Source organism: Miniopterus natalensis, chromosome 11, assembly GCF_054644295.1.
Source record: "Miniopterus natalensis isolate mMinNat1 chromosome 11, mMinNat1.hap1, whole genome shotgun sequence".
Classification (NCBI taxonomy): Eukaryota; Metazoa; Chordata; class Mammalia; order Chiroptera; family Miniopteridae; genus Miniopterus; species Miniopterus natalensis.
The window spans coordinates 68578944-68605474 of record NC_142091.1 but is presented as its reverse complement, the minus strand read 5'-3'; the positions used below and the strand labels follow the sequence as shown (position 1 = coordinate 68605474).

Sequence of the window (26531 nt, the reverse complement as noted above, 5' to 3'; positions counted from 1 at the left end):
GCTGCTTTTAGAAACTCCGAGCTAGACTGACTCATAGAGGGGAGCCCAGTTGGGAGGCTGGGTAAGACAGGTAAAGATTAAGCAAAAAGTAAAAATAAAAAACTTATAGACACAGACAACACTATGGTGACTAGCAGAGAGAAAGGAGGGTGTGGGAGACAGAAGAGGGTAAAGGGGCTTCAATGGTGCTGGAAGGAGATTTGAGCTTGGGCAGTGAACATATAATACAATATACAGATGAAGTATTATAGAATTATACACCTGAAACTATATAATTTTATTAACCAATGTCACCCCAATAAATTCAATAAAATTTTTTAAAATTAAAAAAAGACAATTTAATAGTCTACAAATACATTATAGTTTATTTACTTTAACTTATTTTGGAAAATAAAAATAACTCTTAGATGAAATAGATCCCTATTAAAAGGGCTGATGTGCTTCCTCACGCAACCTTATGTCCCTTAACGCAACGGAAGGATGGTTGGAAGGATGGTTAGAGGAAGCCAGCGATACTCATGTGGCAATACTCATCAATGTTTTTTACATAGAGTACACTAAAATTAAAAGATCAATTCAAAATAACCCATCTACCAGGTGTTAGAGTATTGAAAAATAAACACAAATCTATATTTCCTGCCGCCGAGGAGTTTGGAACATGGGTGGCTGACAGACAAGTCAATATGTGCCTTCAGTACGACACAATAAAGAATATAATGAATGAATGTGCGAAGCTTTATGAGAACACTAGTTGGAAAGTAAATGTTATTATTTCTTTCATTAACTCAGGACTTTCACAGAGTAGTATAAGTTAGAGAGAACATTTTGGTAAGAGAGGGCAAAAGCATTTTAAAGGCGTGAAGGTGGAAATTATGTTTATTTCTGGAAATAAATTTAAAATAGTTGACACACAAGGTGCTCGTGGCATAGTGTTGACGATGAGATTGGAAGGGCCGGCGATGCCTGAAACATTTTCCAGTCATCTCAATTCTCATTCATTTGAAAATGCAGCTTCTTTCTAATAGTTTTCCTGAGGGCATTTTTCACACCCTTGTCTCCGAGGCTGTAGATTATGGGGTTGATCATGGGGGGAACGACAGTATACAGCACCGAAGGCCCTCGTTGGGGTCAGGGAGTGGCTGGTGGTGGGACTAAGTACATGAGCAGGGGCGCTCCGTGGAATAAGGCGGCTGCTGCGAGGGGGCGACAGGTGGGGACTGCTTTGCCCCTCCCAGCTCAGGAGCTGGTGCTCAAAACAGCGCTGCGGATACGAAAGCAGGAGGGGAGTGTGACCCCGAAAGCGCTGATCTGGATGAAGCCGCACGGAGCAAAGAGCAGCAGCTGCTGGATGTGGGTGTCTGCGGGCGACAGAGCCAGGAGAGGTGGGTGTCACAGAAACAGCGGGTGACCACGCGAAGGCGAGGCAGACATGCAGCTGGAGGCCACGCTGCCACCGGAAGGCCACAGTGAGGCAGACACGCGTCCCCTGGACGTGAGCGCAGGGGACAGCGGTGGCTTACAGGTGGCTGTGCCCTTGCTGCCAGGACGAGGCACTCAGCGTCAGTAAAACAAGCGAAGAGAAACATTTGGAGCGCACAGCCAGGGGCGGGACACTTGTCCTGGACGCTAAGAAACCGGCCAGCATCTTCGGAGTGACTGCTGTGGAGTAGCTGGTGTCGACGACAGACAGGTTGCTGAGAGAGTAACACGCGGGGGCCTGCGGGCTGGAACTGATGTCAGCCAGGATCGTTAGGCCCGTATTCCCCCCGGGGTCAGCGTGTGCACCGTGAGGGACACCAAGGACAGTGGCTCGGAGAGGTGGGTACCTGGGCAGCCAACAAATGGTAACTCGTTGGCACGGTGCCATTACCCTCCAGCATCTTCTTGGCTTCCCCGCTCCTCTCACCCAGGCCAGAGGGTGTCCGAGGACGTGGGCGGGTGACTGATCGATGATCCAAGGCCATCCTGACCCTCCCTCTCAGGAAACAACAGGAGGCTAATGAAATTACAGGCCGGGCATCTCCTCTGACGTGTCGGCTTTGGTCTTATTGTTGTCATTTTCTTTCAAAGAGGCCATCAGAAAGCATGATGGGTACCGGAGGGGGTCGTTCAGGGCTGGTGTTCCAAGACGCGGCGACGCTTTATGAAAGCCGCAGCCTAGAGGTGGCTTCAGCTCCCTTCCCCTAAGGGGCAGCGCGTGTGGCTCCGTTGCCAGGACCTGCTGGGATGACGGGAACTGGCAACGTGCTCAGAGGCACAGCTCTGCTTTGTGAATCCTGAAGTCATGTCCTTCCTTGTAAAGGAGCATTGAGAAGCATGCTAGACGAAAGTGCTCGCCTGTCAACTAGATAACTCTCCAGAATACCTGGGACCTTGGAAGGCAGTTGAGTGTAACAGCCAAGAGCACAGTAGCTATGGGAGAGCTCGCAGAGTTCAAATCCTGGCTTTGCCGCTTCCTGTGTGGCCTTCACGAAGTTATTTAACCCTCTGTGATGGTTACAGGAATGAGCAGATATTTGTAAAACAGTTATGTAACTAGTACTAATAAGCTATAATATGAGTATTTACTAAATAAAGTGTATCAAAACAAATAAATTGATCCTTGTATTTCTTTTTAATTACTCAATAGTTTGAAATATTTAGATTATTGTCTCAAAATTTATCTAATCTTTGGCATCATAGGTTCGTGATCTGACTGCCCTATGAAGAAAAGCCATTGTGGTTTTGTTTGTAGGTATGTGTGTTGCACACAAATGCAACGTTTGGCAGCAATATATCTTTTTATATATATATCTTTATTGATTTCAGAGAGAGGAAGGGAAAGGGAAAGAGAGAGATGGAAATATCAATGATGAGAGAGTCATTGATCGGCTGCCTCCTGCACGCCCCTGACTGGGGATCGAGCCCGCAACCCGGGCCTGTGCCCTGACCGGGAATCGAACCAGGATCTCCTGGATCCTAGGTCAACGCTCAACTGCTGAGCCATGCCAGCCAGGCAGCAATATATCCTTTAAACATGCCTTATAATTACCTCTTTTCTCTTTATAGATTTAGGTCTCTTTCTTATCTCTGAGGTATGACCATGACTGGTGTGAGGTCCCAGAAACATTGTTTTGAATACAACTATATCTCTACACTTAGTAATGAACTTCTAAACTGGGGCTACATGGGAAATATATATTACATACCCAGAAGGAGAAATAGTCAATAAAAACAAACAGAATGGGTGCAAATAAGAAATGAATTCTAGTGGGATGGAATATTCAGCAAATATTCTAAGATTTATAATGTTAGAAGTCGTTTAAATGAGAAACACAGCAGTAATAGGACAATAAATAATGGAGATCTGTTCTCTGCCACGCCTGGTAACTTCAATCCCTTTCCCCACACACACACCAAAATGAGCTGCAATCTTCTAGATGCACTGAGAAGAGAAGTCAGTCTTTTTTGAAACCAGATCTTAAAAAGAAAGAACTTGATTGGGAAAAGATGAAAGGTGGGGGTCTGAAACTACAGTGAAGAAATCCAAACTTAAAATAAATGAGAAAAATAGTTAATGCATCTCTGTTGTGCAAGTGTCATTTCTAAGCTTCATATAATATACAAAATCTCATTTTTGAGCCTCTCTTTTCTTCTGAAATGGTGGTTAAAAATCAGTTCAGTGCTTAAAGAACTTGTAATTAATTAATTTGTTGTATATTGAACTTACATAAGAAATTTGCAGACTTGATGATTAAAGAATTCAATAATCATAATAATGTTTCCTCTAAGAGTCAATAAATAACAAAGGCCTACCAAATTTAGGAGATTCTATGCCATTGGTTCTCAGAGATTTTATCTAGCAAGTTACTACCATCACCTTGGCCTTTTGATTGCAGGGATACCAACACTCTACACTGAGGCCTCCAGGTCACCTTAATTGCCTGCATACCAGGCTTGGTTTATTGTCACTGGTTCAGAAGAGACCACAGCAAAGAAGTATAAGAGCAAAGAAGTAAATGTCTCGAGACCTGGGCTCTGATTCTGGTTCTACGACTAAAAATCATTTCACCTTTATGTCATCATCTCCCCATTTACACAATCAGATGTCCTCTATTATGTGGAATCGTCATCTGAGGCAAATGAGGCTGCACATATTCAAGAGCTTCATAATTGCTTAGTAAACATTTACATTTGCTCAGATATTATTAGCAGTTGTTAAAATCAGGCAAGTTTATTAAAACATGTTTTGTTTCCTCACTAGAAACAACAAATGAGCAGACTGTAAAGATTACAAACTACACAAACTCACCAAAGAGAAATGAAGTATAACCGTCAGTAACATCACAACAAAAGCAAACTGTAACTGTTTTTCCTTTGACTAGTTTTCATTTGAGGTGTCTATAAACTAGAGTCCTTTTCTATTCTGCTCCAGTACCTAGTCATCTGCATTAATGATGACGACGACAATGATAGTGATGATGACGACAATAGCTAAAATGTGGTGAGTGGGCCACAATTTTTTCTAAGCACTCAGAGTGCATCATTTTGTTTAATCTGCTTGTTGTCCTATGAGATGGGCATTATTATTCCCATCTTCACAGAGGATACAACTGAAGTTTAGAGATGTAATTAAATTGCCCAGGTGTATATAGACACAGTCCAGGTCTCACTTCTTACCCAAAATACTGTGGTACCTATGGTATTGAAATATTCTTTACTGCTGTAAGAAGGTTATGAGATATTATTTTAAAATAAAATGTCAGTGCTGGAAAGAATCTCAGCAATTATCTACCCTATTCTTACTTTTAAGATTGGGTGACTAAGTCACATTCACAACATCACTCGACAAGTGACATGTTCACTAGTGATTTAAATCTGTGTATATCTTATATTCATAAGTGGGTTATGGGATCAAAGTCTGACTTTTCTTCCTTGAGTCCCTGTGAAAACTGAAAACTGTTTAGAAGATTTGTTGAGCAAGAAACTAAAATCCCAGAACTATTTCACTCTCTAGAAGGATTCATATCATACTACTTTGAGCAGAGATCAGTATAATCTCCTAAAGGAAGGTTTGCCCACTGATTTCCAAGGAAATCTCATCTGACAAAGCTGTTGTTGGTCCCCATGACTGGATTTTCATACTCTGTTTGAAGTATGAATGTAGAATGTGCTCTCTTTCCTTTTCTGATGGCCTTGCGCTGTGGTGGTAAACACACAGGATTTAAAGCTAGGCAAAACTGAGTTTAACCACAGATGCCACATCTAATGTTCTACAAGTCATTGAACTTCTTCATGCCTAAATTTCTGTTTTGTTTAACTGACCTAATAATGTACCATAATGTTGAAACCAGGATTAAACTAGATAACATAGCACTATTTACAGGGCTCATGATGTATACAAATGTAGCAATTATCTATTATTACTATTAATGCTGATATGATTATTGATAAATTAACACCTGATTACAAGATCAGAAGTTCTCTGAGTTGACAATTATAGAAATGTTGTGTATTGGTTGTTATAATTTGAAATACACTTGTTTATGACTTAAGTAAAGTCATTTAGATCTATAGTAAGTCTTCACTTAATGTCATAAATAGGTTCTTGAAACTTTGGGGAAATGAAGCATAACAAAACCAGTTTTACCCTAGACTAATTTATATAACCAAGGATAAGTTCCTACAGCATCACATCAACATTATGATGCAACAATGTTGAACAAATGGTGTTATTAGCGGTCCTGCTGTACTTGTTTATGGCTTAAGTAAAGTTGTTCTGATCTAAAGGTGAATTTGTTTACTTTGGGGAGGCCACGTCAGGATGATGTCATCAAAATTGTTGAGTTACTGAGTGCTTATCAACATGAATATATGGAGGAGCGACTATGACATGAATGAACTTTTAAACTTCAAATACCAAGAATTTTGAGGATTTACTGAGGGTGTTTCATCTGGGCAAGACTACTCTTTGCTGACCTAAATAGCTCTCCAAGACCTTGAGACATTTACTCCTATGGTGTCAAGGCCAGTGCTTGTCGGCAGTGGTGAAAACCATGTATCAGTCTCACGAAGGAGCTCATCTTGCCTGCCAACACGGTCGCCTGTGTTCTGACAGGGTCACATCATGCTCTAGCAACTGGACATCAGCCCTTGTGTGGTTAAGCTGACCCCTCTGAGAGCCAACTCTTAGAAAGGTACACCTCAACTAAAGTTGGACTTTATTTCTTTTATCCGCAGTGAACCTGTGTTAAATCAGTTATTGGCAAAGACAATCTCAGTCTCTGAGCATAATTTTGTGTCAGACAAAACATGGATCAAACACAAAATAGGCATGCTGTGCGTGACTATGTGTATGTGCCCATAAATACCAAGGTTTATCTTACTGATGAGGTTTAGCTTACTTAGCTTACTCACTTTAATTAGACCTTTGGATTTTCCCATGTTCCAAAATAGGCACAGTGAGCTTCCCCATCATAGCAATAAGGAACACAATGAATCAGACAGGGAATTTTGGAAACTGTTATGGTTAAGGTAAGGTTAGAATTATGCACCCCCATCTCCTCCCCACTCCCCCAGCCATAGAGTCAGTGAAAATACATGATTTCTAAGGCAACATTACCTTTGTGACACTCACACAAGACATTTTGTTGATGCTTTCCCATCCAGAATTTTGAATTATAGAATTTTTTTTGTACAAGACACTGCCAACATTTTCTCCCCAGTTTTTACAAATAGATCTTGTAAGGAATGAGTGTTTATCGTGTAGTTTGTGACAAGAGGAACTTTACCCCAAAATAATCCCCAGCCCCAGGAAGACTTTGGATAAATAACTACTTTTGTTTTAGTGATGTGGCTTAAATTATTTATTTTAAGTGAGAAAGATGAAGGACAGTAACATAATTGACTATAATGTAGCCATTTACAATATAACACACGTGGCCTTCACTGGGAGATCTTTGATTAAAAAAATAAAAAGAAAAAACAACAAAACCCTTAAATCAGCAAAAAAAAAGATTTATCTGGTAAGGTCTATGATATCTGTCAGGTATTTAAAGACATTTTAAAGCATTTAGTTATATAAGGGAATTATCAAGTAGCAGCTCAATACTATTAAGGAGAATCCCAGGCACCCTAATTTTTGTTTGTTTCTCAATTATCCAGGGAACTGAAAGGCCGTATGTCTTGAATGATAAGATGAAAGAGTAAGTAAAAGCTTATGATTGGAGCAACCTGGAGTTGAATGGTAGTTTTGTCATTTCACAGCTGTGAGACACTGAGCAGCTTATTTAATCTTACTTTTATTAATTTGTAAGTTGTGAATAATAATTGCCCACCTCATCAGATTCTTGAGAGGATTGAGATAACACATATAAATACTTAACCCCTTATTCAGCAGATTTTAGTCATTTAATGACTTAGCTCTCTTTTGCAATTATAGCAATAAAATACATCTATATATGTATATGTATATAATCGTTTAGAGAAAATGGACAATCATTAACAAGTAGGATTTTCCCATGAACACAGTAAATAATATTTAACAGTCTAAAATAAATCAATGTAATTCACTATATTATCATTCTAAAAAAGGAAAAGAGCATAATCATCGCAATGGATGGAGAAACAATTATTTAATATGATTCAACATTTATTCATAACAAAAAATTTCGGCAATTTAAAAACAGAATCTTGCTTCCTGAACTTGATAAACATAATATTTGGTGATAAAAAGAATGAATGTTTTCCTTCAGTACAGTAAACAAGGCATGCAAGTGTGTGCCCTCACCACTTTCATTCCACATGATACTGATGGTTCTACCAGAGCAATAAGGCAAAAAAAAAAGTAAAGACAAAGTAAGAAAAAAATGAATAAAGTGTGGAAAGGAGAAAAAAAATAATACATTAATTCAAAATTTTAAATGTAAAAAATAACATTTGTAATAGCATCAAAACACAAAACACATAGGGGTATGTCTAATGAAATATGTATAAGAACTGTATACAACAAAATATTGTATGCAACAAAATGTTGTATACAACAAACTAATGATGAGAGAAATTTATAAACTATATAAATAAAGAGCTATACTGTGTTTATGGTCTGGAAGACTCATTACTGTTAAGACATCTATTGTCTTACAACCGATCTACAAATATGAAGCAATACTGGTCAACCCCCAGCAGTTCTTCTGTAAAAATTTACAACCTGAGACTAAATAGTTAATGTAAAGAACTAGAAATAGCCAAAATCTTGGAAAACATATTATAACAGACACTATCTGATTTCGGATGTATTATGACACTACAGTAATCATGACAGCCATCCAGAATAGCGCAAAAAGTTTAGAAATTAACCCAGACATACATGGTCAGCTAAATTTCACCAAAAAAAGTAAATCTATTTTAAAAGGATAGTGTTTTGAAAAAAAATGGTAGTTGATTAATTGGACATCAATTTGCAAGGGAAAAAGGAAATAAAGGAAGGAAGAGAGAGCAATTCTACTCCTATTTACCAAAGATAAATACAAACATAGATCCACACAAAGAGGGCCTCTGTGCATGATTGCTTTAAGTTGGAAACATACCTAATGGCCATCAACTGATGGTGCATCTATAGAATGGACCACTACTTAATGGTAAAAGAAAAACACTGATAAAAGCAACAGCATGGTTGGATCTCAAAACATTACAATGAGGGACAGAAGCCAGACTCAAAAGGCTACATACTGTACAATTCCACACATGATGCTCCCATTCTGGACAGGGGAAGAGCATGACATAAATCACACCCATGCTTTCCCAGTGGTTGTCAGAGGCAGGGGGAGGGCCTGGAACTGCCTTTAAAGGGCAGTAATGGAATTTGTTAGGCTGGATGAAATAGTCTGTCTTGATGGTTACAAGATGGTAGGTGTTTCTCAAAACTCACCAAACTGTCCACGTAAAAACAGTGATAATTTACTGGAAGACACCTATGGCACAATAAGCCTAAGAAAAAACTAAGTTTCCAACTTATTATTTAACTGTTTTTTAATGGAAATTTTTTGGTATTTATTATTCTTTCTGCTTCTTCCTTAAAGAAACTTTTTTCAAGGTTTTAAATTACGATCTCTTGTTTTTGTTCCACTCGTTCAATCTCCCTTTTTGGTCCTGTTTTATTCTTTCTTTATAACGTTTTCTCCTCCCCTTGCTGTGATAACTCACCATGCTGATTCTCTGTCTGTCTCTCTTAATTCACATTTCTGGTAGCTCGATTACAAATTATTTTTAAGTATATCCATATTTTCAATTATTCAGTTTCATACCTTAGTAAATAATTATTATGTATTAATATGTAAAATAATAATGCCAACCTCCAAGACTGGTGTAGAGGTGAACTGAGAATCCAAATGGAAAACTGTGAGATAGTACTTCATGATGGTATTATGAGTTCTCTAAGCAAATAGACTCTCTGTGGATCTGGTTGCACCATGTGGTTTATTTCACTTTGTTTTATTTGTGAATTGGGGTCTAGAAAATCTGTAATTTCACTCCCTTGTAGGATAAGCATCATAGAAAATAGTTGCCACAAACCAACACAATTTTAAGATCATAAAGAAGAAATTAGGTTTTTTATGCAATGTGCCATTTGCTCAGGGTATAGTTTTTCTTTAGACATCATACAATGGATATTAGTTTTCTCATTAATGTCACTCTAAAACAGGCTTGGATTAGAGGTAAATTTGCCCAGAAAAGGGGAGGGTCACACACACACACACACACACACACACACACACACACACACTGGGAGGAAGAAAAATAATTTGGTAGTGCTATGCCCATTTGGAATAAGCTAAAAATACAAAAAGACAGGCAATGTAAATTGGCAATTAAATTGCTTTTTACTTTGGCAAAGACACCAGGAACAATTTCATGACGCAATGTTTGATTCCACATATCTGCATGTGATAATATTTTCTTTTCTTTTGAGATTGGAAGTTTCTGCCTCTAGAGATTTGACTTCACAATTAAACACTATAATATAGTCCCCATGGTCACCCAATTCTCTTCCAGGGAAAGAGAATAAAAGTGGAGCAACATGTATTTATTCAGAAGGTGTCTCAAATTTTTACAAATAGGTAATTCAAATTTTCACTGTGTTTCTTCTAAATTTAAAAATGAAAATTTTCTTTAAAAAAAATGTTTAGCTACAACTGAGAACCGCTGATTTAAAAAAAAAAAAAAAGAAAAGAAAGAAAGAAAACAATAGACTACACGGGTAAGATGATGGGAAGACAGCTCCAAGAATCTGGTGCCCTTACTCACCAAAATGGACAGGGGCCGTCAGCTACAACAAGGCATTATTTTCTTTTTTTTCTTCTCTTTTTTTATTTTTAATTTACCTTTATTGTTGAGAGTATTACAGGTGTCCCATTTTCCCCCCAACTGACCCCCTCCACCTCTCTCCCACCCCCTTCCCAGGCCTTCACCCCTTTATTAACTGTGTCCATGGGTTATGCATATGTGCATCTAACTTCTTTGGTTAATCTCTTCCCACCCTCCACCCCCCTTTCCTCTTTCCTCTGAAATATCATCATCTGTTGCATGCGCCAATGTCTCTGGATCTATTTAGTTCATCAGATTCTTTTGTTCATTAGCTTCTTCTTAAAGAAGACCCTTCAACATTTCCTGTAGTGCCAGTCTGGTGGTGATGAACTCCTTTAGCTTTTTCTTATCTGTGAAGCTCTTTATCTGACCTTCAATTCTAAATGATAGCTTTGCTGGGTAGAGCAATCTTGGTTGTAGTTCCATGTTTTTCATCACTTTGAATATTTCTTGCCACTCTCTTCTGCCCTGCAAGGTTTCTGTTGAGAAATCAGCTGACAGTTGTATGGGTGCTCCCTTGTAGGTAACTAACGGCTTTTCTCTTGCTGCTTTTAAGATTCTCTCTTTGTCTTTAACCTTTGGCATTTTAATTATGATGTGTCTTGCTGTGGGCCTCTTTGGGTTCCTCTTGTTTGGGACCCTCTGTGCTTCCTGGACTTGTAAGTCTATTTCTTTCCCCACGTAGGGAAAGTTTTCTGTCATTATTTTCTCAAATAGGTTTTCAATTTCTTGGTCTCTTTTGTCTCCTTCTGGCACCGCAATAATACGAATGTTGGGCCTCTTGAAGTTGTCCCAGAGGCTCCTTATACTATCTTCATATTTCTGGATTCTTTTTTGTTTTTGCTCTTCTGGTTGGGTGTTTTTTGTTTCCTCATGTTCCAAATTGCTGATTTGATTATCAGCGTCCTCTACTCTACTGTTGATTCCATGTGAATTATTCTTCATTTCAGTTCCTGTAGCCTTCATTTCAAATTGTTACTTTATTATGTTATTGATTTTCTCAGTTATTTCCCTAATAGTCTGCTTAAACATCCTTATAAACAAAATTCTTAACTCTGTATCTGTTAGCTTGCTTGAATCTATTTCATTTAGTTCCTCTTCTAGAGATTTCTTCTGTTCTTTCCTTTGTGACATGTTTCTTTGCCTCCACATTTTGGCTGCTTCCTGGTGTTTGTTTCTATGTATTAAGTAGAGCTGCTATGTGTCCTGGAATTTGTAGAGTGGCTTTGTGTAGTAGGTGTCCTGTAGGATCCAGTGGCTCAGCCTAGCCAGCCACCTGAGCTGGGCCTTCTAGGTGCTCCCCTGTGTGGGCTGTGTGCACTGTCCTATTGTATTTGAGCCTTGGTTGCAGTTGGTGTCCCTGAGAGGAATTGACCCACCAGGCCAATCAGCTGTGAGGAGGCATTATTTTCATAGTGGACACTGTAACTAGAACAACAGTTTGATAAAATATCATCAAATCATTCTACAGGATATGATGGGTGTTCAATATTGATTCTTTGAAATGGTCACTGTTTTTGCTGCTTGAGATACATGAGAGCTATTTTTTCGGAGGCAATGAATGAATTTGGGAGTTGAATAAACAGAGTGGTCTTCAGGGGCAAAAAAATGTATTCGAGTTAAAATTATATGCTTGTTTAGAAACTGGGAGCACTTCAACAAGGGTATTTCTGTCCTTCACATTTTAGACTTGGGGTGGTAGAAAAAAATAGAATAACATATGTTGGTTGCATTTGCAGAAACTTAAGTGGCGTATCGGAGCTTGACAAGTAATTTGAGAGCCGTACAACCCAGGTTCAAAGCACACAGTTGCTTAATAAATGCAAATGCTTCTCCATTTCTCCACTAATTTTCCTCTTTCTACAGTCACTCTATTTACTATGCTATATTAATTGAAGTTTTTTTATTTCACATGGGAATAACCTCATTAACATTTCTACTATTTCCTGTAACCTTTGGAGAGGGAAATACCTACACCTCTACAAGCTTAAACAACCTATATTTGTAATACATGACTGGAATAATTCATTATACTTTGATGAATTATACTTCGGTGACTGAGTTCATCCTGCTGGGGTTAGCAGACACACTGGAGCTACAGATGATACTCTTTTTGCTCTTCTTTGTCATTTACATATTGACAGTTTGTGGCAATGTGGGGATGATCCTCTTGATCTGGATTGATTCCCGGCTCCACACACCCATGTATTTCTTCCTGGCTAACCTCTCCTTTGTGGACGTTTGTTATTCATCCACCATCACCCCAAAGATGCTGGTGGATTTGTTGTCAGAGAAGAAAACCATCTCCTTTGCTGGCTGCTTTCTGCAGATGTACTTCTTTATCACCTTGGCCACAACCGAATGCATCCTCTTTGGGTTAATGGCCTATGACCGCTATGTGGCCATATGCAATCCCCTGCTTTACCCCTTGGTCATGTCCAGAACAGTCTGCCTTAAAATGGCAGCGGGGGCTTTTACAGCGGGACTGCTCAACTCCATGGTGAACACAAGTTATGTGAGCAGCCTGCCATTCTGCGCTTCCAATGTCATCCACCACTTCTTCTGTGACAGCCCTCCACTCTTCAAGCTCTCATGCTCTGACACAAGCCTGAATGAAAGCATCTTTTCCACGTTTGCTGGGGTGAATCTAGTGGGGGTTCTGCTGGTCATTCTCACCTCCTACTCCTATGTTCTCTTCTGCATCTTTCGTATGCATTCAGGGGAGGGGAGGCACAAAGCTTTCTCCACATGTGCCTCTCACCTAATAGCTATATTTCTGTTCTATTCCACCGCCATCTATACTTACCTGAGACCTAGCTCTAGCTACTCCCTGGGTCAGGACAAAGTGGCCTCTGTGTTCTACACAGTGGTGATCCCCATGTTAAACCCTCTGGTCTACAGCCTCAGGAATAAAGATGTAAAGAAGGCTTTATGCAGTGTAATTACCAGGAAACGGATCCCTTCATTTCTCTGACTTTGTTAAACACGGAAAATTTTTCTGTAAGTATATATAGTGACAGATGATAGCTACATGTACTGTGGTGATCTCACAATATGTAGAAATATTGATTCATTATCCTTTACACCTAGCACTAATATTGTGTTATATTGTTAATTATGCTTCAATTATAAAAAATTAAAAAGAAAAGTTAACCATTATTAGCATTAAGGTAGCAGAGAGTTGGCTTAGACAACTCTGGAGGAAAGTGAGTGGGGATCAGATCTTGCTAAAAAGAGATGACGACACTTATAGTTTTTGAAGGAAAATTCCTCAAGACCCCACCTTTGCCCTTGCTCTGAAGTGGCACCTAATTAAAGAGGTGACATTCAAGTCATCTGAGATGTGGCATAGCAGGCACTAGGGCCTGTCACTTAACAGGTCACCCTGCTTCAACACACAGCACCCCCAGTGGTCCATGGAGGTGACCTTGGCCAGATGGACATTCATGAAGGCATCAGGGTTGTCTGCACACCCAGGGTCCATGCTCTCACCCCACATTGGTTACCTGGCCCTGGAGGTCTCCTGCACAATGATCAGCCTGTCCTCAGGGTGGTTCACTCTTTCACTGAATAGCTCACCTACTTTATTTTGCACCACCTAGCTGCCAATTGGCTCAATTCTTTCCACTTTTCTTGTTCTGGACATTTAATGAAATATATATGGAACCAAGACATTTCACCAGTAAATACTAATATTATATTCCTTTATTAAGTGTTTCAATTTTGAGGAAAAGAGAAATAAAGCAATATTTGGATGATGAAATCCAGTTATTCTGAGACGTGAGTTTGCAGACACATCATATTTCAGACATGCCATGTTCTCTGTCTGCTCTCTAGTAGAGCCCTACTACATGTCAATAATCTCATTTACAAAATCTACAAACATTTCCTATTTTGCGGACTATTGTCATTTCCTGATGTTAGCATTTTATTTTAATTCCTAGAATATGTGCTTCAAATTTTGATTGTTTCTTTATTCCATTTCTTTAATTTTGTAAATTTAGATTATTTCTTGTAATACGTTTAAATTATATTTTCTTGCTTATTGTTCAAAGCATTTATATGGAAATCATTCCAAATATTTTATCTTTAACTAAAAAAGAAAATTAAATTGTAAAATCATTGAAATTTCTAAATATTATATTGAGTGTGAATGCATCATTCTTTGTTTATTTAGACCTGAGAATATGTATTAAACCCTCCATTATGAATGTAAATTGTTTTGCCTTTTGCTATACTCTCTGTTGCTTTCTGGTTTCCCAATTTCCAGCTTTTTATTTCACTTGAATGTTGAATGTTACCACGTTCCCCAAATATGCAGATATCAATCAATTTTCTGGATTCTTCAATGGTTTTTGAGTGATTAATTTATTAAAGTTAATGAAAGAAGTCTGAAGTGTATGACTTTAAGGTTTGTTCAATATTTTCATTAGTGATTAAGTAAGTCCAATAGAGACTAACTTCAAAACCTGTGAAGGTCACAAAGTTGGAATAGTCAGCCAACAAGATGCAAGGACTGAAAGAATCAATGTTCAACAACTGCATACATTCAAATAAGCAACCAAAAAAAATGAAGTTATTAGTAGATGGAGACCTGCACTACATCTGTGCATATACTGGTACTATGCAGGAAAGGGTTAACTTAATCAGCCTGGGCTGCCAAGACTGTGCATATCCAATGTCTTCAGGACTGGACCTTGACTGGCTCCCAAGAGAAGACCCCTGAACCCTTAGAATGTCCCACCTGATAAGAGCATCTTTGTATCCTGGAGCCCACACCTAAGAGTTTACACTAATGTGTGATTCATAGTGAATGTGTGTTTTTGTATGCCTAGGGCTTTGTATTAGGCTGTATCAGCTTGAATTTAGGGTTGGCCAGTTGGACACTAAGTAGCCAGGGACAGTTATGTGAGCCGTCCATGTCTATGTACTGACCCTCAATAAAACCCTGGACAGCAAAATTTGGTTAAGCATTTCTGTTTGGTGATACTTCATCTGAGTTGTCAGAGAGCACTGCTGGGAGCATTAAGTGCTATCTGTATGATTCCACCAGGAGAGAACACAAGGGAAGCTGGCGCCTGGTTTTTCCTGGACACTGCACTACACATCTTTTATCTTTGCTAATTTTAATCTATTTCTTTAGCTGTAATAAACCATAATCATACATAGAAAGGCTCTTCTGAATTTTGTTGGACAGTGAAGAAGGCTGATAGGAAAAAAATTGATTCATTTGAAATATGGCATTGGAGGAGAGCTCAATGAATACTCTGGGCCTCCAGAAATACAAACTAGCGGGTCCTAGATAAATTAAGCCTGAAACATTCTGGAGACAAAATGACAAAACTGAGGCTGTCCTATTTCAGGCCTATCACAAGAAGGCTGGATTCTTTGGAAAAGACAATAATGTTGGAAAATATGGAAGGCAGCAAGAAAAGAGAAAGATCAAATAACACATGTATTTGTTAATGGACTAGAGAGGGTCTCATCTCCCCCAGTTAATCATAGAAGTGGGGTTCTTAGGGTACCCCTGCAATAAGCATTTCCAGAAGCCTCTGCAGGAGAATGAGATATAGTGGAAAGCTTGATTTCCATGGGATTATACCCCTGGATTTCCAAGGTCCCATTTCTCTTAGTCTAGTCATAGAAGAAGGGTAACTGGGGCATCAGTAGAGCTAAAGTCAGAGCTAGTGTCCAGTTTCCTTTCCATGTTGGAGCCAGGTCCATTCCAGCATCAGTCTAGCTTAATTCCTGTTTCCCCACTGCAGTCCATTAGTCCATTGTGTGTGGGGTCTGCAGGACCACATGGATATGGAGAAAACACAGACAAATGCAAGGAAGCCAAGCGTGAGCCACGATCCAAGAGCCAAACACAACAAGAGCCCAAGACAGAGAGCTCCTTTGTTTAGAATATGTGTTCCCAAATTTTTATGCACTTGCAGTGGCCACACCTAGTCTGGCCAATGATTTCTGTTCCCAGGTGTGACTGACAGACAAGTACCTTCCCTGTGTCACCACAACTTTATGGGGCATGCACCTATCTTTCCTTTCTCCAGTCCCTTTCACCTAGTGTTTTGCAAGAATAGGCTGGTGGTTCCCTGGGGAGTGCAAAATTGCAGCTTCCTGGTGAAGTTGTCCAAATGACATGCCTATAATATCTGGCCTTCCTTTTGCTCCTTTTCTATTATTAATAACTAGTTAATTACAGTGGTATCAGTTTGCTCTAAAAATTTTATTAGCTAATTAAAAAGTAGAAAAATATAAACAAGTAACTGAAAATGACAAATTCTATTAATATGTCCTATTAATACAACTGAGTAGATCTTCACAATTAAGTGCTTCATTCTACCTTTCATGTTGTAATCTTTTAAAAAGATTTAAATTGCAGAGTATACAACAATCTTAACTAATAAAATCAAGATTTGTGGAAATGGGAATCAACAAAAGAATGGGTTTCTTTGTCAAGTTAGTCAATGATTAACAAGAATATTTGGCTCATTCACAATTATGCTTCTAACTCTATTTTACATAGAGTTTCTTCTGGCAATAGTGAAATGTCATGTGGAAGCATAGAACTTACCCTACATGTCATAAACTATAAAGTCCCTTTGATCAATAGCAAATTTAGACCCAGTGAAAAGACTACAATGATCAGGACACTAGAGCACCTTCTTTGAAAGCCAATATCTGTATTACCTCATAAGATAATCAAAGGAAAAACAGGATAAATAAATAAATAAATAAATAAATAAATAAATAAATAAATAAATAAATAGAAAGAAGTTTGCACAGATGTCAATCACGGCATAGTTTTCAATGCCATGGTGATCAGATGTTTATGTCAAGTTTTTTTATTGAATTTATTGGGTTGTCATTGTTTAAGAAAATTAGATTTCAGGTGTACACTTCTATCATACATCATCTGTATATGGTATTATATGTTCACCACCCCAAGTCAAGTTTCCTTCCATCATTATTTATCCCCACTTTACCATTTCTACCTCCCCCAACCCACCCAAGCAGTATATTTCATGATGTTACAGATCTTTCTTTAGAAACACAAGAACCTGATCTGATGTTTGGAAGACTGAATTTACTAGAAGAAACATACATATATGAAAGTGTGTATGTGTGCACTTGTATATGTGTATATATTTATTATACATATTATATACATAAAATCTTCTAAGAAACTGAGATAAAATGAAACTAGACAGAAAAGTTAAGTAGTTGGGTATTAATGCTTTCTGTTGAAGATTGTGCTCAAGCCAATTCTTCCAATTCCTAAGTATTTTTCCATTGGAAAGTCATTTAATAGCTCAAAGTCATGCTTTGTTCATCTGCAAATGTATGAAATAATAATGCCTCCCTTAAAGACTGATGTAGAAAATTAATTAAGCATTTAAGTGGAAAAGTGTAATACAAAACTGAATGCATGATGAGCTCCCTCTGCATGTAGACTCTCCATGAGTAATGACACCAATGCGCCTTATTCAACCTTGTTTTACTTGCATCTTTAGGTCTAGGAAATCTGAGCTATCATCCCCTTCTAGGATAAGACTCACAGACACTCATTACAATGGGCCATCACACTTCTGAAATCATAAAAACGAAATTCAGATTTCTTATTCATGGTCCTATTTGTTCAGGGTATAATTTTTTCTAAAACACTGTACAATGTATTTAGTTAGCCACTCCTTATTGATTTCATTCAAGAGCAGAGTTAGACTGAAGTTTCAATGGACTCAGACAAAGGAAGGGACCTTCCTTTATTCGAGTAAAGGGAAGAATAATTTGGTACTGGGCTATGAACCATTTGAAATGGGCTAAAAATACAAAGAGAGAGAGGCAATGTAAATAGCCAATTAATTTTGTTTTTACATTGGCGAAAGTCGTTAAGGAAATACAGAGATCAAGAACCACTTCATGATGCAATGTTTGATTCCCTATAACTACCTGTGATTATATTTCATTTTCTTTTGAGATGAAGATTCTGCCTTTAGAGGATTAACTTCACAATTAAACCCTATAATCTAGTCCCCACGGTTACCTGATTCTCTTCCAGGAAAACAAAATAAAAGTGTAGCAACATGGATTCACTCAGAAGGAGTCTTACATTTTTACCAGTAGGTAATTCAAATATTCACTGCATTGCATTTCCAAAGTGATTTTTTACATTTTATTTTTAAGCTCCAACTGAGAACCCCTAATAAAATAGAAAATAAGAATCTACATGAGAAAGACACTGGGGAAGGAAGCTCATAAGGATTTGATGCTGTTACTTACTATGGTGGACAGGTAATGTGCCTGGCACTACATGACACTGTAATATAGTGTACTTTGTATTGAGAACAATTATTTGACTTATTTTTAAAACTACCAAATTATTCTATAAAATACAATAGATGTTGAAAATATTGGTTATTTGAAATGTCACTATTTTTGCTGCTTGAGGTACATGAGAAATTTCTGGGAGGCATTGCATGAGTACTGGAGCTGAAGAATAAACAGAGTGGTCTTGAGAAATAAACAAAGGATTTGTGTTAAATGCACACACCTTTCAGAGACCAGGGGAGACTACAGCAGGAATACTTGTTTGGATGTGGGCTGGTAGAGAACATAAGCTGCATTTGCAGAGTCTTAAGTGGAGTATATGGTTTGAGACCAGCAATTTAAGGAACCTACAGCTAGATTTAATAAAGTCAATGGCTTCATAAATACAAATAACTTCTTCATTTCTCCACTAATTTCCCTCTTTCTTCAGTCACTCTAGTTACTGTGCTATATTAACCAAGGGTGGTTTTTTTCCATGTGTCAATAATCTCATTAAAATTTCCACTATTTCCTGTAACCTTTGGAGAGGGAAATATCTACACCTAATACAAGTTAAGCAAACTGTATTTGTTATAAATGATCAGAACAAATTATACTTCGGTGACTGAGTTCATCCTGCTGGGATTAACAGACACGCTGGAGCTACAGATAATCCTCTTTCTGCTCTTCTTTGTCATTTACATCCTGACAGTTTGTGGCAATGTGGGGATGATCCTCTTGATCTGGATTGATTCCCGGCTCCACACACCCATGTATTTCTTCCTGGCTAACCTCTCCTTTGTGGACGTTTGTTGTTCCTCCAACACCACCCCAAAGATGCTGGTGGATTTGTTGTCAGAGAAGAAAACCATCTCCTTTGCTGGCTGCTTTCTGCAGATGTACTTCTTTATCGCCTTGGCCACGACCGAATGCATCCTCTTTGGGTTAATGGCCTACGACCGCTATGTGGCCATATGCAATCCCCTGCTTTACCCCTTGGTCATGTCCAGAACAGTCTGCCTTAAAATGGCAGCGGGGGCTTTTACAGCAGGACTGCTCAACTCCATGGTGAACACAAGTTATGTGAGCAGCCTGCCATTCTGCGCTTCCAATGTCATCCACCACTTCTTCTGTGACAGCCCTCCACTCTTCAAGCTCTCATGCTCTGACACACACCTGAATGAAAGCATCTTTTCTACTTTTGCTGGGGTGAATCTAGTGGGGGTTCTGCTGGTCATTCTCACCTCCTACTCCTACATTCTCTTCTGCATCTTTCGTATGCATTCAGGGGAGGGGAGGCACAAAGCTTTCTCCACCTGTGCGTCTCACCTGACAGCTATATTTCTGTTCTATTCCACCTCCATCTACACTTACTTGAGACCTACATCCAGTTACTCCCTGGGTCAGGACAAAGTGGTTTCTATTTTCTACACAGCAGTGATCCCGATGTTGAACCCTCTGGTCTACAGCCTCAGGAATAAAGATGTAAAGAAGGCTTTATGCAGTGTAATTACCAAAAAAAGGAATCCTTCATTTCTGTGACTGGTTAATTTTCTGAACCTGGCAGAGTATTTAATAAACTTTCAAAGCCTGTTCAAGCCTACAGTTTTTCATTAGAATATTTTCTAAGTTATTATGTTCCGTATTATGCAAGTATATAACCAATATTATATGACCATGAACCTTTCATCTAACCATTTTCTATCTTCACTGAGTCCTAAAAATGAGACTTACTTGTAATAAAATGTTGTCTAGGAAAGACAGGTATTGAGTGTTTAGAGACCAAAGTCTCTATATAGTATAAAAAAGGTAATAGATACTCCATATTTTTTCCTTTAACTTAAAAAAGAAAGTTTAAATTGTTAAATATTGAGACCTCTAATTATTATATTGAGTGTGATTTTATCATTCTTTGTTTATTTAGACCTGAGAATATGTATTAAACCCTCCATTATGAATGTAAATTGTTTTGCCTTTTGCTATACTCTCTGTTGCTTTATGGTTTCCTAATTTCCAGCTTTTTATTTCACTTCAATGTTGAATGTTACCACATTCCCCAAATATGCAGATATCAATCAATGTTCTGCATTCTTCAATGTTTTTTGAGTGATTAATTTATTAAAGTTAATGAAAGAAGTCTGAAATGTATACCTTAAAGGTTTGTTTTAGTCAATATTTTCATTAGTGATTAAGTAAATCCAATAGAGACTCACTTCAAAACCTGTGAAGGTCACAAAGTTGGAACAGTCAGCCAACAAGATGCAAGGACTGAAAGAATCAATGTTCAACAATTGCATACATTCAAATAAGCAACAAAAAAACATGCTGTTATTAGTAGATGGAGACCTGCACTAAATCTGTGCATATACTGGTACTATGCAGAAAAGGGTTAACTCAATCAGCCTGGGCTGCCAAGACTGCATATTCCAAAGGTCTTCAGGACTGGACCTTGACTGGCTCCCAAGAGAAGACCTCTGAACCCTTGGAATGTCCTACCTGGTAAGAGCATCTTTGTATCCTGGAGCCCCCACCTAAGAGAGTTTACACTAATGTGTGATTCATAGTGAATGTGTGTTTTTGTATGCCTAGGGCTTTGTATTAGGCTGTATCAGCTTGAATTTACGGTTGGCAAGTTGGACACTAAGTAGCTTGGGACAGTTTTGTGAGCTGTCCATGTCTATGTACTGACCCTCAATAAAACCCTGGACAGCAAAACTTGGTTAAGCATTTCTGGTTGGTGATACTTCATCTAAGTTGTCAGAGACCACTGCTGGGCGCATTAAGTGCTATCTGTGTGATTCCATTGGAACAGGACACAGGGAAGTTGATGCCTGGTTTTTCCTGGACACTGCACTGCACACCTTTTTCCTTTGCTAATTTTAATCTATTTCTTTAGCTGTAATAAACCATCACCATACATATAAAGTCTCTTCTGAGTTTTGTGCTTCCTAGTCAATCACAGAAGCTGATGGTGGTCTTGGGAATCTTGGACACAAACACTAAATTAAAATAAATTTCTCTAGATTTTTGTTTTAATTCTTTATTATTATATTATGTTAAATATAAATTTCAGTTCATTCAAAAAATATAAAGTAAATATGTAAACTAGAAAACAAAGTTAGTGAACACAAATAAACTCACCTCCCAAGATAAATTTTTAAAAAATTATTGCCATAGTTGAAAGTTCTCTGTGACCACTCCATTATCCTGTGTCTTTGACAGTGACAACGACTCTACTATACATTTCATTATTCCCTAGTTTAACTTTTAAAAATAAATTTATCTATGTTCCTAAAACTATATATTTTTTAAAAACTATTTTTTAATGTCATGAATGTCATGCACATTTGCCTCTGTATTGTTTGTGTTTTTCTTCAGGATTGTTTCTAACATTCTGCTATGTTCATGTGTATTCCTGCAGTCTAATTTCACAATTTTGTAATATTGTTTTTCTTTAATATATCATAGTTAAATTGTTAACTTTCTATTATGACCAATGGGAATATGAATGTTACTTTACATGTCACTCACTGCACAACTACAAGAATTCATCAGGTGTATCTCTGGATGTGGCACTGCTTATATATAGGAAAGGCATATGATCAACTTTAAAATATAACAAATTGTTATAAGGATAGAAAAAAGGCGCCTCTTTTTCTTTGCTGTGGCTGTCCACAATTTCTGAGAAGCACCTGGTAATTAAACCCCAAGATTCTTGGATCCTCTGATTCAAACAGCCCCTCTGTTCAAACTGCAAAACAAGATCAGCTACTCTCAAGTCTACACTGTTGCATCCCCCTCCTCCTACCATTTTCACAACTCGGATAATTCCCATCAAGGACTCTCTAGTTAGTAGAAAATTCATTTTCCCTCCTCCCCTTCAAACAGGCCTCTTTTGAATGCTTCATAACTTTTGCTCTGAGCACGTTTTACAGGCTTGGGAAACATACTGAAAAGACCCCTCCCTAGGACTGTCTCCTGGAGAGCAAACAAACTGTAACTTTTCAAGACAGCCCCTGGTATGTGCTCAACTTCAGGACTGCCCCCCCCCCCCCCCCTTGTCTCATAACAACAGCCATGGCTTACAAGAGCAGCTGACCTTTTATTTCTCACCCTGTATCAATTAGCAATGCACCAGCCCTTTCCCTTCGGGGAAAAGTAAAATAAACTTCCTCTCTGCATCTCTTCTTTTAGTTTTGAATTCTTTCATAGCCCATATCACCGGCCAAATCCTAACAACTGTTTTCCCAATTTCTTGTTTATATTTATATTCTCAACAACAGCACATAAGACCTCAGGTTCTATATACTTGCTAACACTTGTTTTAGCCAGACATTTCACTTCTTTTTCCAATAGAGTGAGAGTGACAGATATTTAGATCTTCAGCACATCTGAGGTTATTTTTTGGCCACTGTATTAGATAGAGATCTTTTCTTTTTCTGAAGACAGCTTATTTTCCCCCACTGCTTATTTTTGAACATCTGTCCTCCATTCATCTTGAATAACACTCTATAAGATATGTTAAATTTTCATTAGTCAATGTTACACTATTTTCATTGGTAAGCTTTCCTCCATATAACGACATTAATAACTCCTAGATATTTCTTCAGAAATGGTTTTGTCTTTTTGTTCTGGGTTAATCCACATAATTCCCAGTGTACAGGTATGAAAGTTGGACACTGAAGTAGGTTGATAGGAAAATAAATTGATTCATTTGAAATATGGCTTTGGAGGAGAGCTCTATGGATACTCTGGGACTCCAAGAAGATGAAAAAGTGGTTCCTAGATAAATTAAGCCTGAAATATTCTAGAGACAAAATGACAATACAGAGGCCGTCCTATTTCAGGCACATCAGGAGAAGGCAAGGTTCTTCAGAAAATAAAATAATGCTGGAAAATAAAAAAGGCAGCAGGAAGAGAGAAAGAACAAAATATGACATGGATTGACTACACAAAGAAAGCTACAGGCATGAGTCTCCATTTACTGAACAGAACTTTTGAGGACAGGACAGTGTGGACAACACTCATTCACAGGATTCCCAGAAGTTAGAGCTAGCTGATTCAGCAGCACGTAAGAACAATTCCACAAAAATGTTTCCCTTAGTTTTTCAATTTTAGAACATTAATAACACTTTGTGTTGTATTTGCAGACCAGTTTTGAAAATCATATCTTTAAAATTTTGAGTCATCCTCATAAACATGGTGTCACTATTTGTATTATTTATTTTAAAATACTTTAGTGATATTTTATAATTTTCATATGTTATGAGTTTTATTGCTACATATTTTCCTGAGGACTTGGTATATTATTAGTGTCAACCTTTAAAAAATTGAATTCTAAATATTTTCTGCGGTGATGAAAAATGCAACTAATTTTAAGATAAAATATTGATCCTATATTTACCAATCCAGACAAGCTATTTTATTAATTCTCACAAATAAACTTATAAAACTCAAGCAAAAAAAATTCAAGTAATCCAATTTAAAAATGGGCAAAGGACCTGAATAGTCACTTCTCTGAAGAGGACATACAGATGGCCAATAGACATGTGAAAAGATGCTCAACATAACATCATCAGAGAAATGGAAATTAAAACCACAATGAGATATCACCTCACACCTGTCAGAATGGCTATAATGAATAAATCAGCAAACAAGTGTTGACGAGGATGTGGAAAAAAGGGGATCCCCGTGCACTATTGGTGGAAATACAGATTGGTCCATCCACTGTGGAAAGCAATATGGAGTTACCTAAAAAAATTAAAAATGGAACTGCCTTATGACCCAGGGATTCCACTTCTGGGAATTTATGCAAAGAAACCTGAAACACTAACTTGAAAGAATCTATGCACCCCTATGTTCATTGCAGTGTTACTTACAATAGCCAAGACTTAGAAGCAGTCCAAGTGTCCATCAGTAGATGAGTGGCTAAAACAGCTGTGGTACATGTACACAATGGAATACAACTCAGCCATAAAAAGGAAGAAAATTTTACCTTTTGCAATAGCATGGATGGACCTGGATAAGATGTTAAGTGAAATAAACCAGTCAGAGAAAGACAAGTACCATACGATTTCACTCATACGTGGAATTTAATGAACAAACTGAACAAGCAAAATACAGACAGACTCGTAGATAGAGAGTTAAGGGGGTAAGAGTGGGGATGGGGGGTGTTGAGCAAAAAGGAAAAAAAGAGAAAGAACTCATGGAGATGGACCACAGTGTTGTGATTGTGTGCAGGGGAGATGGAGGTGGAAGAAGGAATAGGGGGGATAAATGGTGATGAAAAAGATAAAGAAAAAAATAACTAAAAATAAAAGACTCATTGTTACCCCCAAAATATTTAAATTACAGTTTATACAATAATCTTACCTAATAAAATCAACATATGTGGGAATCTGAATGAACAAAAGAGTGTATCTTTGTCAGGTAAGTAAATGATTAGCAAAGATACTTAGTTCATTTACAATTATGCTTTCATACTCCATTTTACAGAAAGTGTCTTTCAGTGATAGTGGAGTAAGTGACATGTGAATTTTATAGAACTTACCCTACATGTCATAAGCTGTAAAGTCTCTTTGATCAATACTGAATTTATATTCAGTTAAGAGACTACAATTGTCAGAACACTACAGTTTTTATCTCTTATGCACCTTCTGTGAAAGTCAATATCTGCATTACCTCATAAGATAATCAGAAGAAAAAGATATATAGATCAAAAGATAGATGATGATGACAGATGATACATAGATAGATGATAGATGGTAGATAGAAGTTTGCATAGATGTCGGTCAGGGGGTAGTTTTTAATAGCACAATGATAGGATCTTTACAAGTCAAGTTTTTAAGCAATTTCTTTCATAATGTTACAGATCTTCCTTTACAAGCACAAGAACTCTACCAGCTCTGATGATCAAAAGGTTGAATTTACTAGAAGACTCATACATATATGCATGTGCATGTGTCTATGTGTATATATATATATATGTGTGTGTGTGTGTGTGTGTGTGTGTATATGTGTGTGTGTATATATATATATATACATATATATATATAATATCTTCTATGTGTGAGATAAAAATCAACTAGGCAGAAAAATTAGGGAGCTGGGTATTAATCCTTTCTGTTGAAGATTGTGTTCAACTCAAACATCCCACTTCCTAAGATTTTGTCTATTGCAAAGTCATTTAATACCTTGAAGTCATGCTTCATTCATCTGCAAATGTGTGAAATAATAAACCCCTCCCTCAAAGACTGGTGTAGAATATTAACTGAGAATTTAAATGAAAAAGTGCAACGCAAAACTTGATGTATGATGAGTTCTCTCTGCATATAGACTCTCCGTGCATATGGACACCCAATGTGCTTTATCCAACCAGGTTTTACTTGTGTATTTACTCTGGAAAATCTGTGCTATCATCCCCATTTGGATAGGAATCACAGACAATAATTGCAATAAGCAAACACAATTCCAAAAATCATTAAAAAAGAAATTCAATTTTCGTATTCATTGTCCTACTTGTTCAGGGTACAATTTTTTTAAAACATTGTACAATGGATTTAGTTAGTTCCTCCTTCTCATTAATTTCACTTAAAAGCAGAATTAGATTGAAGGGTAAACTTACTCAGACAAAGGAAAGGACCCCCACCCAACCTCTCCAACCCCCCACCCCCATCCCACACACACACACTTGTAAAGGGAAGGAGAATAATTTGATAGTGAGTTATATAAACATTTGAAATAAGTTTAAAAAAAAGAGGGGGGGGATGTAAATAGCCAATTAATCTGATTTTACATTGGAAAATGTCATTAAAGTAATACAGAGATCAGGAACCTCTTCATGATGCAATGTTTGATTCCATATATCTTCATGTGAG

At 37.7% G+C, this 26531-nt stretch overlaps 2 protein-coding genes and 1 pseudogene across 2 annotated transcripts; 2 read left to right on the top strand and 1 right to left on the bottom strand.

The window, feature by feature from the left end:
* Window positions 1-1236: 1236 nt before the first annotated feature.
* Window positions 1237-1964, bottom strand: LOC148092058 (olfactory receptor 5AS1-like; annotated as a pseudogene).
* A 10418-nt stretch (window positions 1965-12382) lies between these two features.
* On the top strand, window positions 12383-13318 carry LOC107545467 (olfactory receptor 5F1-like). Its single transcript, XM_016223571.2, has one exon. The coding sequence runs from the start codon at window positions 12383-12385 to the stop codon at window positions 13316-13318; it is 936 nt and encodes a 311-aa protein (XP_016079057.2).
* A 5933-nt stretch (window positions 13319-19251) lies between these two features.
* LOC107545470 (olfactory receptor 5F1-like) lies at window positions 19252-20196 on the top strand. Its single transcript, XM_016223575.2, has one exon. The coding sequence runs from the start codon at window positions 19252-19254 to the stop codon at window positions 20194-20196; it is 945 nt and encodes a 314-aa protein (XP_016079061.2).
* The last annotated feature ends 6335 nt before the right edge of the window (window positions 20197-26531 follow it).